This window comes from Scyliorhinus canicula, chromosome 18 (assembly GCF_902713615.1).
Source record: "Scyliorhinus canicula chromosome 18, sScyCan1.1, whole genome shotgun sequence".
Classification (NCBI taxonomy): domain Eukaryota; kingdom Metazoa; phylum Chordata; class Chondrichthyes; order Carcharhiniformes; family Scyliorhinidae; genus Scyliorhinus; species Scyliorhinus canicula.
The window spans coordinates 83,282,620-83,297,503 of NC_052163.1; the positions used below are offsets into that span (position 1 = coordinate 83,282,620).

Here is a 14,884-nt window from a genome sequence, read left to right on the forward strand (position 1 = left end):
TTAATCGACTAGAACAGTGCCTGCCTTTTACTGCTCTACTACTGAGAGCCGCCTACAGAGCAGCAGCTCTTTATACCTCCCCTCAAGGGGGCTAAGCCAGGTGCGGAGCCCAGAAGGGCACCAACATGGTATAATCGGTGTAGAACAGTACAATGGTCCATAGGTGGAGCCCACATGGGCAACAGCATAGTACAACATAGTACAATGGTGAATGATTACCATAATACGTTCACCACATTCACCGCCTGTTAAAAAATTGATGTCCGGAGGGGGTGAAAGGCTTACAGGTAGAGTCTGTCCGGCGCCCTGATCACGCTGCGATCGCCTGAGCTCTGGTTTCACAGCAGGCACGGGTGTCGAACTCGTAGCTGTGGGCATGTGTGTTGAACTTGTCAGTGCGGGAACAGGTGTGGACTCCGGGAGCTTGTCTTCTGGAGCTTCGTCCCTGTAGGTCGGTGATGGGAGAACGGGGTATAGGAGGTGGTGTGGAGGCCATGAAGGGGCGGGGGTGCTGTTCGGTGTAGGTTGGGGGGGGTAGATGATGGTAGGGGATCCTGCGGGTGCCAGGTCCCGAAGGGAGACCGTACCCTGTCGGCCGTCGGGGTGCACTATGTATGCCCACTGGGGGTTGGCGTGAAGGAGTTGGACTCTCTCGACCAAGGGGTCGGACTTATGGCTCCTTACGTGTTTGCGGAGTAGGACGGGCCCCGGTGTCTTCAGCCAGGGCAGAAGCGAGACCCCAGAGGTGGATTTCCTAGGGAAAACAAACAGGCGGTCATGAGGGGTCTCGTTTAATTCGTGGCTGTGCAAAGGAGGGATCTAATGGAGTGGAGCGCATCAGGGAGGACCTCCTGCTACTGGGAAGCTGGGAGATTCCTAGACCATAGGGATAGGTGTACGGCCTTCCATGCCGTCGTGTTCTCCCTCTCCACCTGTCCGTTTCCCCGGGGGTTGTAACTGGTAGTCCTGCTTAAGGCGATACCCTTACCGAGCGGGTACAGACGCAGTTCGCAGTTCATCACTCATAAACGAGGAGCCCCGGTCACTGAACTGAACAGGGTGAAGATACTATGTAGGGCCTTAATGACGGTGGCCACGGTCATGTCGGGGCAAGGGATTGCAAAGGGGAAGCGGGAGAATTTGTCAACGACGTTGAGGAAATACGTGTTGCGGTTGGTAGAGGGGAGGGGCCCTTTGAAGTCGATACTGAGGCGCTCGAAGGGCTGGGATGCCTTCACCAGATGGGCCTTATCGGGTCGATAAAAGTGCGGCTTACACTCTGCGCAGATTTGGCAGTCCCTGGTCATGGCCCTGACCTCCTCGATGGAGTACGGCAGGTTGCGGGCCTTGATGTAGTGGATAAGCTGGGTGACCCCCGGGTAGCAGAGGTCATCGTGGATGGCCCGGAGTCGGTCATCTTGCGCGTTGGCGCATGTGCCGCGGGACAGGGCATCTGGGGGCTCGTTGGGCTTCCCAGGATGATACACTATATCGTAATTATAGGTGGAGAGTTCGATCCTCCACCTCAAGATTTATCATTCTTGTTTTTGCCCCACTGTGTATTTTCGAACACGAACGCAACCGACCGTTGGTCGCTGACGAGGGTATACCTCCTACCAGTAAGGTAGTGCCTCCAGTGCCGTACAGCTTCCACGATGGCTTGAGATTCTTTTTCGGCTGAGGAGTGTCGAATTTTGGAGGCGTTGAGGATATGGAGAAAAATGCGATGGCCTGCCTGCCTAGTTAAGGGTGGCGGTGAGGGCGACTTCTGACACGTCGCTCTCCACCTGGAAGGGGACAGACCCGTCCACCGCGTGCATTTCAGCTTTGGCAATATCTGCCTTGATGCGGCTGACGGCCCGGCGGGCCTCAGCCGGCAGAGGGAAGATGGTAGATTTGATCAGTGGGCGGGCTTTGTCTGCATAGTTGGGGACCCACTGGGCGTAATAAGAAAAGAAACTGAGACACCATTTCAGGGCCTTGGGGCAGCGGGGAAGAAGGAGTAGCAGGACGCATACGGTTGGGGCCGGGCCGAGAACTCCATTTTCCACAACATAGCCGAAGATGGCTAGTCTGGTTGTGCGGAAAACACATTTCTCCTTGTTATACGTGAGGTTGAGGGCTTGGGTGGTTTGGAGAAACTTCTGGAGGTTGGCGTCGTGGTCCTGCTGGTTATGGCCACAGATGGTGACGTTGTCCAAGTACGGAAATGTGGCCCGCAGCCCGTAGTGGTCCACCATTCGGTCCATCGTTCTTTGGAAGACCAAAACCCCGTTTGTGACGCCGAAGGGAACCCGGAGACCGTCGGTCTCAAAGTGTAGTGGCGGTCCTCCAGGCGGATTGGGAGCTGGTGGTATGTGGACTTCAGATCTACCATGGAGAACACCCGGTAGTGTGCGATCTGATTCACCATGTCTGCTATCTGGGGAAGGGTGTACGCATCAAGGTGCTGTTCTTGAAAATTCAGAAAAATGTGTCATTTGAAACATGGAAGTCTGGCAATATCTGGTCTGAGAGGATACAGGGAAAGATCCCACAAAAGGTTAATAGCAGCTGCAAAGAGCAGGATTGTAAAATGCAGATTCTTTCTCACAAGCAGGCTTATCAAACACACAGGTTTCATGTGGTAAGCTAAAACAATGGCTCACACCTTCATGGAATGTAACTATCTCAGGAAGTATCTGGAAAGGCATGGATGAGAGTTTCAATTAAAGAATGTTTAAAACAGGCAGGTCTTTCAAGTCATCACCAAGTTAAATTTTAGCATACAGCTAAAAGAAAAGTCTCACACCTTAATTGAAATAAACTCTTAGTAAACAACTGGAAAGGATGGAAGATGCTCAGTCGAATTTGGTGTCAATTCTAAGGTGTAAAATTCTACGAACATCAAGTCAATTAAAAGAAAATTGGAGACGACCTGTCTACGGGAGACACAATTTAAAGTCAAAATCAAAGGCAAAGTTTTGAGCTGGGGACAATTGGAAAATTAAGCGATTCGAAAGCACAGAAGTGGAAGTAACACCTATTGAAACCAAAGGAACTTTGAACATCACAAAGGATAATGTAATCAGATCTGAGGTGACGTTATGCCCAAAATGAATAATTAGTTGTATTCAAATGTTTACATCAAAGATACTTTTTAACAATCAAAGGGAAATAAGTTAATTTACAATAAGGCTTTAAAAACGTAATAACTCTTCAAGAGAATATAAACCCAGGGAGCAGCAACAACAACAGAGCACAGAGAAACAGCAACAGGAGAGAAGGGGAGGAGAACTCAGAGAGAGAGAGAGAGAGAGAGCTCGGTCATGGGAAAGACAAGGCAAGCAGCCGAGTTTAAACAGTTATACATCTAAGGAAGACTAGAATTTAAATAGGAGTCAGAGTCAGCTTAGAGATAGCTAGCAGAGTTAGCTCTTATAGCTCAGTACATGATCAACAAGACACAGCAACAGAGCTAACCAGTGAATACATCCCAAGAAGACCAGATTTTAAAGAAGATTGAGTGTCAAGGTGGGCCTGAAGGTACCTACAACCAACCAGCAGGATCCAGAAGCAAGATCTTTTTACCTTTCTGTAAAGAAAGTGTTTGCAGCTTTTAAAAGAAAAAATATAATAATAAAATAACTTAACTTAACCTGAAAAAGTGGTTTATTCCTGAAAGTCTACGTTACTTACTTAGTAATGCAGGACCCAGGACATAGATGCTACTAAGTGGTAAGTAGATAAAATCTTCGGTGAAGGTATGGGTTATACTGGGGGATAACTTGAAAATATAGTTTGACCTGAATGGCACCCAGCGAAGCCTGCATCGGAGTCAGGGAGTGAGAATCCCTGTTCACCATTTAGAATATCGACCCTTTTTTGGTATGGGGGAATTCTAAGAGAAGAGTGGTGAGTTTTCAAAAACAGTGCATATACCGGTTTATGGTTTGGCTGCAATCTACAACCATCCGGATCTTTTCCCCGGTCCTGACGACCAACACGTGGGCTCTCCGGGGGCTGTTACTGGCCTCGATGATGCCTTCCCGCAAGAGCCGCTGGACCTCAGACTTGATAAAAGTCCTGTCCTGGATACTGTACCGCCTGCTCCTGGTGGCGACGGGTTTACAGTCGGCGGTGAGATTCAGGGTCGCGAGGCTACAAATGGCGAGTGGAGGTAGGGGCCCGCCAAACTTTAGGGTCAAGCTCCTGAGGTTGCATTGGAAATCCAGTCCCAACAGAAGAGAAGCAGAGAGATCGGGGAGTACATATAGTTTAAAGTTAGCGTTCTCGACGCCCTGTATCGCGAGGTTCGCGATGGTGTATCCCCGGATTTGCACTAAGTCCGATCCGGAAGCGAGGGAGCTTGTTTGAAGTGCAGGGGAGATTTGGAGAGAACAGTGCCTTGCCGTGTCTGGGTGAACGAGTCAAACAGGCTAGGGTGTTTCATGCCCATTGACCCGGACGGTCATCATGGAGTTCCTGAGGTGCTTTGGGCGTGACTGGTCAAGGGTGACCGCGCCGAGTTGCGGGTAGACGGCGTGGTCAGAGGTGGTGGGGTGGTTCCAAGATGGCTGCCCCCAACAGTCGCACATGTCTGGCGGCATTGATGATGGCGGCCAAGATGGCAACACCCGTAGGTCGCACGTGTCGGGCGGCGGTGAAGGTGGCGGCCAAGATGGCAGCCCCCCATGAGTCGCACATGGCGGGCCGTGTGGGAGACGGCGGCCGAGAGGCGGCCCCCGTGAGTCGCACGTGTTGTGCAGAGTCAAAGATGGCTGCCCCCATGGACAACACAGGGCGGGTGTCGCGTCCGAAGGAGGCGGAGCCAGCAGGCACGCAGCCACGCTGCGGGGTCTGAGGCCTGTGAGTCTGAGAGTCGGGCCTGTGGTTTGGAGGACTTGGAGCTGGCCAGGCAAGCTTTGGCAACGTGTCCTTTCTTGCGCAGTCGCTGCAGTTTGCATTCCGAGCCGGGCATTCACGGCTGCCTGGGGTGCTGGCTCTGGCCGCAAAAGTAGCAGGGCAGACCCCCGGGATGGGCGTGCAGCCGCGTGGCACAGGCACAGGGGTACTCTCTGGTCAGGAGTCCACGAGGGGGTTACGTGATCAGAGGGGAATGCGCTGAGGCTCTGGAACGCTACTTCTAGGGAGGTGGCTAGAGCGCATCTGCGTATGTGGTCACTTCCTCGAGTTGCACAGAGATTCAATAGCTCACCTTGGTGTGGAGGAGGCTCAACTTCTGTTCGTTGGCAATGAGATGGAGGCGGCAAGGTAGGCCTCGAAACATCGGAGCCAGTGTGAAAACATCCCTTTGGCTCCGCGGCCTGTGGGCCGAGTTCCAGTCAGTCAGGTTGAGGGCTGCTTCCATTGCGATGTTGTAGTTGATTAAATTGATGTGGCCATCAATTCACACGAGACGGAGAGTTGATGTAAACTGTGGCTTTAATCGACTAGAACAGTGCCTGCCTGCGACTGCTCTGCACTGAGAGCGGCCTTCAGGGCTGCAGCTCTATATACCTCCCCTGAGGGGTGGAGCCAGGGGCGGAGCCCACAAGGGCACCATGATACAATCGGTGTAGTACTGTACAATGGTCCACAGGTGGAACCCACATGGGCAACAACATAGTACAATGTAGTTCAGTGGTGAATGGTTACCATAATAGTTCACCACAGTTAGCTAAGATTGAGCTGGGGGGGGGGGGCGTCAGTGGCAGGGGGCAGTACCAAGGGGAAGTGCTTGGTGGGGGGTTGTCTGGGGAGTTCTATGGGGGAGGGCTTACCATTTGTTTGTGCCCCTGAGGTGAGGGCATGCCTCTGTATGCGTACAAGGGGTGAAATTCTCCGACCCCCCCGGGGGGTTGGAGAGTCGCCCGGGGCCGGCGTCAATCCCGCCCCCGCCGTGGCCCGAATTCTCCGCCACCCGGGAATCGGCGGGGGCAGGAATCGGGCCCCGCCAGTTGGCGGGCCCCCTGCAACGATTCTCCGGCCCTCAATGGGCTGAAGTCCCGCCGCTGACAGGGGTCCCAACAATGAAGCCCAGCATAGGGTCCCACTACCTGTAAATCTGTCACTGGTCCCTTGTTCTGGAATTCCTTCTCTGTGCAGATTTGCAAAGTACCTGTGGCTTTGGCATTCAACTGCTCACCTCTGAGACCTCGGGCGAGCACCACAAATGGGGACCAGATGGAATGGCACCTATGGGGGTCTCCCAGGGGTTTACAGGCCACCAGCTGCATGCCCTTTGGACAGGATGGTGCCCTATCGCTACTAATGCCACTTGGGTATTCTGGCAGTGCCAGTATGGTGCTCTAGCAGTGACACCTGGGTGCTGCCCAGATGGCACTGCCAGCCACCTGTCACATCAATATTCTGCCTCACAGAATGGGGAGCAGGAATACGAATGAACTCCTCATTCAAATGCATGAGAGCAGGAGGTGTTGGGTGCAGATTTGAGAGATCATTGCAATGAGAGGGAAAGCTAGCCCATTCCTGAAAGATGATATCCTCTCACCCTCCCTCACGCTGGTTAGACAGTGACATTGGTGAAACTTGGCAGCAGATTCTCAGGGAAGAATTGATTCAAGGTAGATGTCAGCTTCCATTCTATTTGGACTGGGCTCTGCAGTCTAATACCATGAATATTGTAAACACACTTTGTACCTGGTGCATTGGAAACCACATTTAAAAGAGATTTACCGTAGCAGTGTATGGATAATCTGCAGCCGTGTTGATGCCTTCATTTCTCATCACATACTCAAAGGCATTTGTCATCGATCCACCAGCACATCCATTGTTACCATAAATTCCGCTACAATCAACCAGGTTCTGTTCACTCAGAGGAATCAGTTTTTTAGTGGCGTGAAACAACTGTCCTTCAATGGCACCAGTTGTACTGAAAGCCCAGCAAGAACCACATCGTCCCTGGTCATGACAGAAATAAAATGACATTAAAAACATCCTGATATAAACCTGAAATCTTTCCATTTGTTGTCGGGGGGAGAACAGATCAACACCGAGGATGTCAGTGCATCTTCATGAATTTTCTAGCAGACACTTGGGATCAATAAGTGCCTGAGTGACAGGATTGTGAGGGAAAATTTAATCATAGAAGTTAGGGATGGAATCATGGACAAAGTAAGTCAGCCCGCTGCTTGTGACCCAGGTTCCAATCCACATGTGGAGGAAGTGTTTCCAGCTGTTTCAGCTGGAGCTCAGGGTTGCTGAGCTGGAGGGGAAGCTCAACATCAGGGAGGACGGGAGTTTCCTGTGTTCGAGGAGATAGTCACTTCCCAGCCATGGAGAGTTCAGGATGGGAGGTGAGTGGCTATCTGGAGGAGTAGGAAGAAGCAGAAAGTCCAAGTATTTTTGGGGAGTCACTCTCAAATAGATACACAGCGTTGCTGATGGCTACAAGTGACAAAACCTCGAAGGGGCGCAGTCCAGACTATGGCATCAATAGGCAAGGGACTCCAGAGAGGGAGAACAGTATGGAATAGAAATTTAATTGTTATAGGAAATTCCATAATTAGCTGTTTCTGCAAATATTATTGAGAGTCCTGCATGGTAAGGTGCCTCACGGATGTCAGGGTAAAGGACACCATGAAGAATATACTGCAGGATGAAGGGAGTGAGCTAGAAATTGTGTCAGTATCAATGACATCGAGAGGGCATGTACTGTAGGCCTATTCTGGAATTATGGAGTAAGAAAAAGAGTAGCAGCTCTGGATTACTCTTTCCATCAGGGAGAGTAGATCTAGGAAGATGGGAAGGATCAATGTGTGGCTCGAGGTGCAGTAAATGAGGGCTACAGGGCTACTATGGTTGGAGAGGATTTAAACTGAATTGACAGTGAGTAGGGCACCAGCAAGGTAGAAGCCACTAAAACATTGACTGACATTAGATAAGCCAAAGGAAACTATGACTGGGTTTCTGCATTCCCACCACTGTGATCAGGGGCTGGATTCTGCATTTCAGAGACTAAGTGCTGATGTCGGGACAGAATCGATGGATCTACGAGAGCAAAATTGGCACCGGTCCCGGAGCAATTCAACAACTGTTAATGGGCTAGCACCGGCACCATGTAGATTACAATGAAAAACGGCGTTGGATTTGCCGGGTTCGGAATTGGCACCGGTGAGGTTGACAGGCTACAGCCACACATTAGCACTCCACTTCCCCTCACATTCATCCCAGCCAACAAGATGGCACTGTTTGTCCTGGAGTGCGCCCATCTCAATGATGGGTCCAGAGGGTACCAGGTGGGGGGCCTAGGCAGCACCCATACTGGGCGGTGTGCACAGAGCATGGTTGCCTTGTAGGCTACGGCAATGGCGTTCTGTGCCCATCCACCCAGACCCCACTGCCCACTATCTGGCCACTCTCCGCTACTCACCCCAGCCCTGGCAGAAACCCTCCGGGCTGTCAACACACTATGGAGATGTTGGACACGTTAATGATATGCCAATGGCATTTACTGTAAGTGCGGAGTAGAACATACTGACACCCCCGTTGAGGCACCGGGTGCCCCAGGAGTGATTTCCGGTTCAGTAACCAATCCCCTATTAATATTATTGTTCCTACAGGAAAATCGATTCCAATTTAAGATCATAGAACATAGAACATAGAACAGTACAGAACAGGCCCTTCGGCCCTCGATGTTGTGCCGAGCAATGATCACCCTACTTAAACCCACGTAACCCGTATACCCGTAACCCAACAATCCCCCCATTAACCTTACACTACGGGCAATTTAGCATGGCCAATCCACCTAACCTGCACATCTTTGGACTGTGGGAGGAAACCGGAGCACCCGGAGGAAACCCACGCACACACGGGGAGGACGTGCAGACTCCACAGACAGTGACCCAGCCGGGAATCGAACCTGGGACCCTGGAGCTGTGAAGCATTGATGCTAACCACCATGCTACCGTGAGGCCCCTATGTAAGATGTATGAGTCACAATGTTGTTTTCAAGAACCGATTGTGTAACAAGTCCAAGCATTGCCTGTACGCACCTTTGATACCCCAATAGAGGAGAATATCAAGAATTGTGTCAGAGGTAAAAATTTTGAGGGAGGACAAGGATTTTGTTTTTAAAAATTAGCACCAGAATGGAATGTCCTTTTAATTTCACTATCTTTTTCCCTTTTTAATTCAGGATGTGTGTTTAGCTGGAGACGAATATTTACTTCGATACATTTGGTGTTTTTACAGTCATTCCGAAAGGTGTCTGAAGAAAGATAAAAAATATAGATGATGTAATTCATTGGGTTCTTGGAAGCATGTGTGTGCTTTGATAATTTACCTCTTCTCCATTTACCTGTTCAAAACATTGCGGAATTGAATCAGGGTTAGAGGTCACTCAAATGACTAAATTGTGGACACCACTTATGATGGTGGCTACAGTGAAATTCTTGTGATTGGAAATTAGATGAAAATCTTTATTCCTGAAATTTGCTCCAGCCTAAAGTGGTTTATGTAGACCCTCGCCCCACGTCATGGTAGCACATTGGTTAGCACTGTTGCTTCACAGCTCGAGGGTCCAGGTTCGATTCCCGGCTTGGGTCATTGTCTGCGTGGAGTCTGCGCGTTACAGCAATAACTTTGAGAAAACCTCTGGTTTGACTATTCACTATCTATGAGTTAATGAACCTTGGACAGTGCTTCAATAATGGAGAAATTATTGCAAGGTGTAATCTGAATTGTAAACATAAAACCGGGTATTGCTGTAGAATTGCTACAGTGCAGAAGAAGGCTAATCGACCCATCGGTTCTGCACCGACCCTATGAAAGAGCACCCTACCTAGGCCCACTCCCCGACCCTATCCCCATAACTCCACCTAACCTGCGCTTCTTTGAAGTGTGGGAGGAAACCGGAGCACCCGGAGGAATCCCGCACAGACATGGGGAGAATGTGAAAACTTCACAGACAGTCACCCAAGGCCGGAATCGAACCCGGGTCCCTGGCACTGTGAGGCCGCAATACTAACCACTGAACCACCATGTTGTGCCACTGTCTTCCCTGGGAACACTGAAATAATTCATAATTCAAATTGTATTTAGATCATGAACATTGTGTAATTTCTAAATGCAACAATGACTAAATCCAAATAACGCCTGGCCCATGTTGTCTATTAAACAATAAACTTTCATCAGGAAAATAAAATTAAAGATTGACCAGTCCTGCCATTCCAACAATACTGATCTCTGAATTTGGAGTCATTTTGAAATAATATGGACACAAGTACAACATTGATTGCAGCTTTGGAAAATAAAAGACCTCAGAAGAGGTTAAGAAAAATATACAAAATTGTGCTGAGAATTTGGACTGATTTGTGAATGTTCAGTGTATGTTTTAAGGTTTGATGACAGTGTATTGGGTGTCAAAGTTCGTCCAGGGATTAGAATGGAGAAGAAATGATATTTAATGGGATGTGGCAAATTAAATGACAGGGGATGATTGAGGATACAACAGAGAAACAGCAAAAATAAATCACCTCATGAGCACAATGTTAATTGCCTCAAGTGATTATAAATGTTGTTCAGGGCCTGGGCCAAAGGAGTTTGAGAAAAATAAGTGATTGCACCCAATATTTGAGGTGTAAGACCAGTCATTGTCATATTGAATGATGGAACAGGCTTGAAGGGCTGATTGAGTGATGCCTGCTTCCAATTCTTTTGTTCTAATGACATGTATATGAAGCAATGTAATGCTGTATTTAAAAGGGGACATCTCACATGATGAGAAACAATTTAATGATGGGGTCAACTACGAAGGGTGAGAATAATATGAATGGATTTTGTCATTATCCGGATAATTATACTGATAATTCTAATTGGTACAATGTGTCGGTTTAAATGATTAAGACACTATTATAGAAACGCCAAAACGTAGAATTGGCTGCTTTGATCAAAAAATGAGGGGGACAGGAATTCATTTCTCCAACCTACACAACTTATACCTCGGTTGGATGGTGTTTACTATATAAAATTTGTATTCTATTCGCTTTTAATAGGCATCTGAATAATTAAACAGTGCATAATTGGAGTATACAATGCAATGCTCATGAAGTGAGACTGGACATAATATGACAAGGAGCTTGGAGAGCGCATCTCGGAAACTTGTCTGATTTGGGTTTTGCCAGGTTAGGTATGAAATTCTTATTTAGCATGCAACAATTGTACTTGTACACTTCAATTTTAAATCTATTTTAATAAAAAAGCTTTTCTACTTTGGAATCCTACATTTACCAGCCTTTTTGTGTAAAAAAATGAACTTAACTTGGACAATTCCCACCATGATTTCATGCCCGACCATAACCAATGCACATAAATAGCTGCTGTGAGTAAGCAGCAGCGGCATTTTCAGGCAAAAAGGATCGAAACCCGATGCCAATTAGAACCTCACACTTGTGGTGGGATTTTCCCGTCCTGACACTGGCGGGCATCGTCACGAGCGGGGCGGGAGATTTGGAGAGCTGCTGACTTTTAACAGCTTTCCAATTTTCCTGTCCCGCCAATGATGATGCTGCTGGTGTTGGAGCTGGAAAAGTCCACCTTAATAATGACGAGAATGGTTCATTTTGATTCTTACCTCATCCTTCACAGGAGTTACATAGCCTTTTACACGCCAATCGACCAATACACTTGTCACATTATCACCACCTTCTTCATCATCATCACTTTCTTCATCCTCATCAAATTCGTCTGTTTCAAATTCTTCAGCCCGGTTATCAGCTTCGGTTGGGAGGAATCTGTTCATGCGTTCATTGAACTCTTTAGTAGTCTAGAAAGGCAAATGCAGGAATATTCATTAATGAATTTATTCATGTTTAATGGAGAATGTGCAGGAGGAGAGTAGATAACCTCAAAGCGCCACATTCTCATCCTTTCACTTAGTTTAGTAAGAGAGATTAAAATATCAAGCAGCACTGACACTCCTTACTCATGTCTGATTATCATAGAATTTACAGTGCAGAAGGGGGCCATTCAGCCCATCGAGTCTGCACCGGCCCTTGGAAAGAGCACTCTACCCAAGGTCAACACCTCCACCCTATCCCCATAACCCAGTAACCCCACCCAACACTAAGGGCAATTTTGGACCCTAAGGGCAATTTATCATGGCCAACCCACCTAACCTGCACATCTTTGGACTGTGGGAGGAAACCGAAGCACCCGGAGGAAACCCACGCACACACGGGGAGGATGTGCAGACTCTGCACAGACAGTGACCCAAGCCGGGATCGAACCTGGTACCCTGGAGCTGTGAAGCAATTGTGCTATCCACAATGCTACCGTGCTGATGTTTGACTAACATAAAGATCTGCATTTCTGCACACTCCACGATTTTTGAAGTTTGTGGACGACACTAACAGTGGCGATAGGTGGACAGTGTCGACGATAGCTATCATCTCCAAAATGATATAGACGGATTGATGGAGTGGCCGTTAAAGTGGCAGATGTAATGTAACACAGAGAAGTGCGAGGTCATGCATGTAGGAAGGTCAGTAAGGGGCGTCATGTGGTGCAGTGGTTAGCACTGGGACTACGGCTCTGAGGACCCGGGTTCGAATCCCGGCCCTGGGTCACTCTCCATGTGGAGTTGCACATTCTCTCCGTGTCTGCGTGGGTTTCACCCCCACAACCCAAAGATGTGCAGGTTAGGTGCATTGGCCATGCTAAATTGCCCCTTAATTGGGAAACAAAAATACGTGGCACACTAAAAGTTAAAAACAAAGGAAGGTCAGTTGTAGGGAGTACACAATAAATTGGAATATACTAGGAGGGGTAGATAAGACTATAAGACAATAAGACATAGGAGCAGAATTAGGCAACTTGGCCCATTGAGTCTGCTCCGCCATTCAATCATGGCTGATATTTTCTCACCCCCATTCTCCTGCCCGAAGGTGATAAAGTATTTCTCTGGTCTGGGGTACAACAAACAAATTGGCAACAGTGATTATACATGTGTCTCATCTTGTGTGAAATAATTTGAGAATCTTCTGGTTATTACAATCTTCCAGAGCACTTTCACATTGAGGAGAGTGGGTAAAGTTCCCCATTGTGGCTGAGTTTATTGGAGTTTAACTGAACCATCCCGTTCAGGAGGCTCTCAGATTCCATCACCAGCCGGGTCTTAATTCCCTGCTCACAGCTCAGGCTGCAGTTGGTCTAGAATTGGCCTCAGGACCCTTGGATTTAGAGGGGAAAGTCGGGCAGCGTTCCCATTTCTGATCACAATGGAAAGTATTTGTTACGCAGAGATCTGATTTTATTTTGATGCTGCCCATGGTCGAATACCCTGTCCACATGAATTGTGGAGGTTCACACATCAAACCTGAGAAAACAGAGGATGTCCATGGGCCGATCTCCAATCAGTTTAGTCTCTTTCGGGAGTGGGGTGGATTCCATGTTGAACTGGTTTCAAACATTCCACATGCCATTGGTCCCAGTGTTGGGTTTTAGCGGGCAGGTTAGGGCTATGGGAGTTAATGCAGCTGGTGGGTTGAACACTGTCAGCACTGTGTCATCATTTTTAAATTGTCATTTGCTTTGGTGCCGATGAACCCATCCCATGCTTTTTGTTCAGAAAGTACAGCAGACAAACGAGCCCATGGTGCTGGCTGACTGTCAGAGCAAAAATGTTGGTTGGAATTCTCCGTTCCGACGTACCATGGGCGAAATTCTCTGACCCCCAGCAGAGTCGGAGAATCGCCTTAGGCTGCCGAAAATCCCGCCCCCGCCGAGGCACAGATTCTCCACCACCCGGGAATTGGCGGGGCCGGGAATCACGTCCGCACCAATCGGCGTGGCCCCTGCGTCGATTCTCCAGCCCGCGATGGGCCGAAGTCCCGCTGCTGGGAGGCCTCTCCCGCCGCCGAGGTTTGAACCACCTCTTGTGGTGGTGGGACAGGCGGCGCGACCAAGCCCCCGAGGTCCTGGGGGGGGCGTGGGCCGATCGGACCCCGGGGGCTGCCTGCACGGTGGCCAGGCCCGCGATCGGGGCCCCCCGTTCGGCCGGCGGGCCAGTGCCATTGGGGCACTCTTTCTCCTCCGCCGCCGCCACGGCCTCCGCCATGGAGGAAGCGGACGAGAATCTCCCAGCACGCATGCGCCGGTGGTGACGTCAGCGGCAGCTGCCGCTGACGTCACCACCGGCGCATGCTCGAACCGGCGAAGGCCTTTCGGCCAGCCCCGGTGCCGGGCGGCGGGCCTGAAGGGCCGCTGGTGCCGGTTTTGGCGCTAGTCGTCATGGTGCCAACCGCTCCGCAGCGGGCCTAGCCCCCAAAGGTGCGGAGAATTCAGCACCTTTGGGGAGGCCCGACACCGGAGTGATTGGTGCCACTCCCCTATCCCGGGACCCCCCGTCCCGCTGGGTAGGGGAGAATGCCGTCCCTTATTTCTGGTGTGACGCACCGGCAGGATTCTCCGTCTCGCCAGCTGGCCAATGGGGATTCCCATTGTGGGCAGCCCCATGCCGTTGGGAAATCCCCGGACTGCCGGCACAATGGAGAATGCCGACAGCCCAATGCACTTAGATAGCAAAAGGAGAAGAATCTATTTTGACAGAAACATATATTGGTGAGGAGGGTTTCATTCTTTGTTATATTGAGATGCTGTGATATCACTAACCACAATCACATCTGATTCAGTCATAGCACCACAATCACTGGTATCTGAAGGATCACAGACGAGACATATTGTACACACCAGGTCTCCAAACTGGTTCATTCCCACAGTAAATGTATGTTTCCCCATTGAGTACTCCAGATTGTGCTGTTCAATGTATCTCACAGTGTCCTCCCATATCTTTCTCCTGTAGGTCTCTTCTTCCTGAATAAAAACATGAAGGCAGTCAGATTCTAGCACATTACATGAGTAAATTATACATTGGCTTTAAAAA

The 14,884-nt window shown here is 49.3% G+C and overlaps 1 protein-coding gene across 2 annotated transcripts in view; it reads right to left on the reverse strand.

Annotated features, from left to right (window-relative positions):
- The window catches only part of LOC119953393 (procathepsin L-like), a 32,225-nt gene that overhangs the window by 9,354 nt on the left and 7,987 nt on the right, over positions 1 to 14,884 (reverse strand). The window contains exons 3-5 of one of the 2 annotated variants that reach the window (XM_038777621.1): positions 14,692 to 14,814; positions 11,576 to 11,767; positions 6,679 to 6,903 (exon numbers count right to left, since the gene is read on the reverse strand). In XM_038777621.1, the coding sequence (XP_038633549.1) occupies positions 6,679 to 6,903; positions 11,576 to 11,767; positions 14,692 to 14,814 (540 nt within the window). Of the gene's footprint in view, positions 1 to 6,678; positions 6,904 to 11,575; positions 11,768 to 14,613; positions 14,815 to 14,884 lie in introns of both variants that reach the window. The other variant, XM_038777620.1, reaches the window with a different exon arrangement.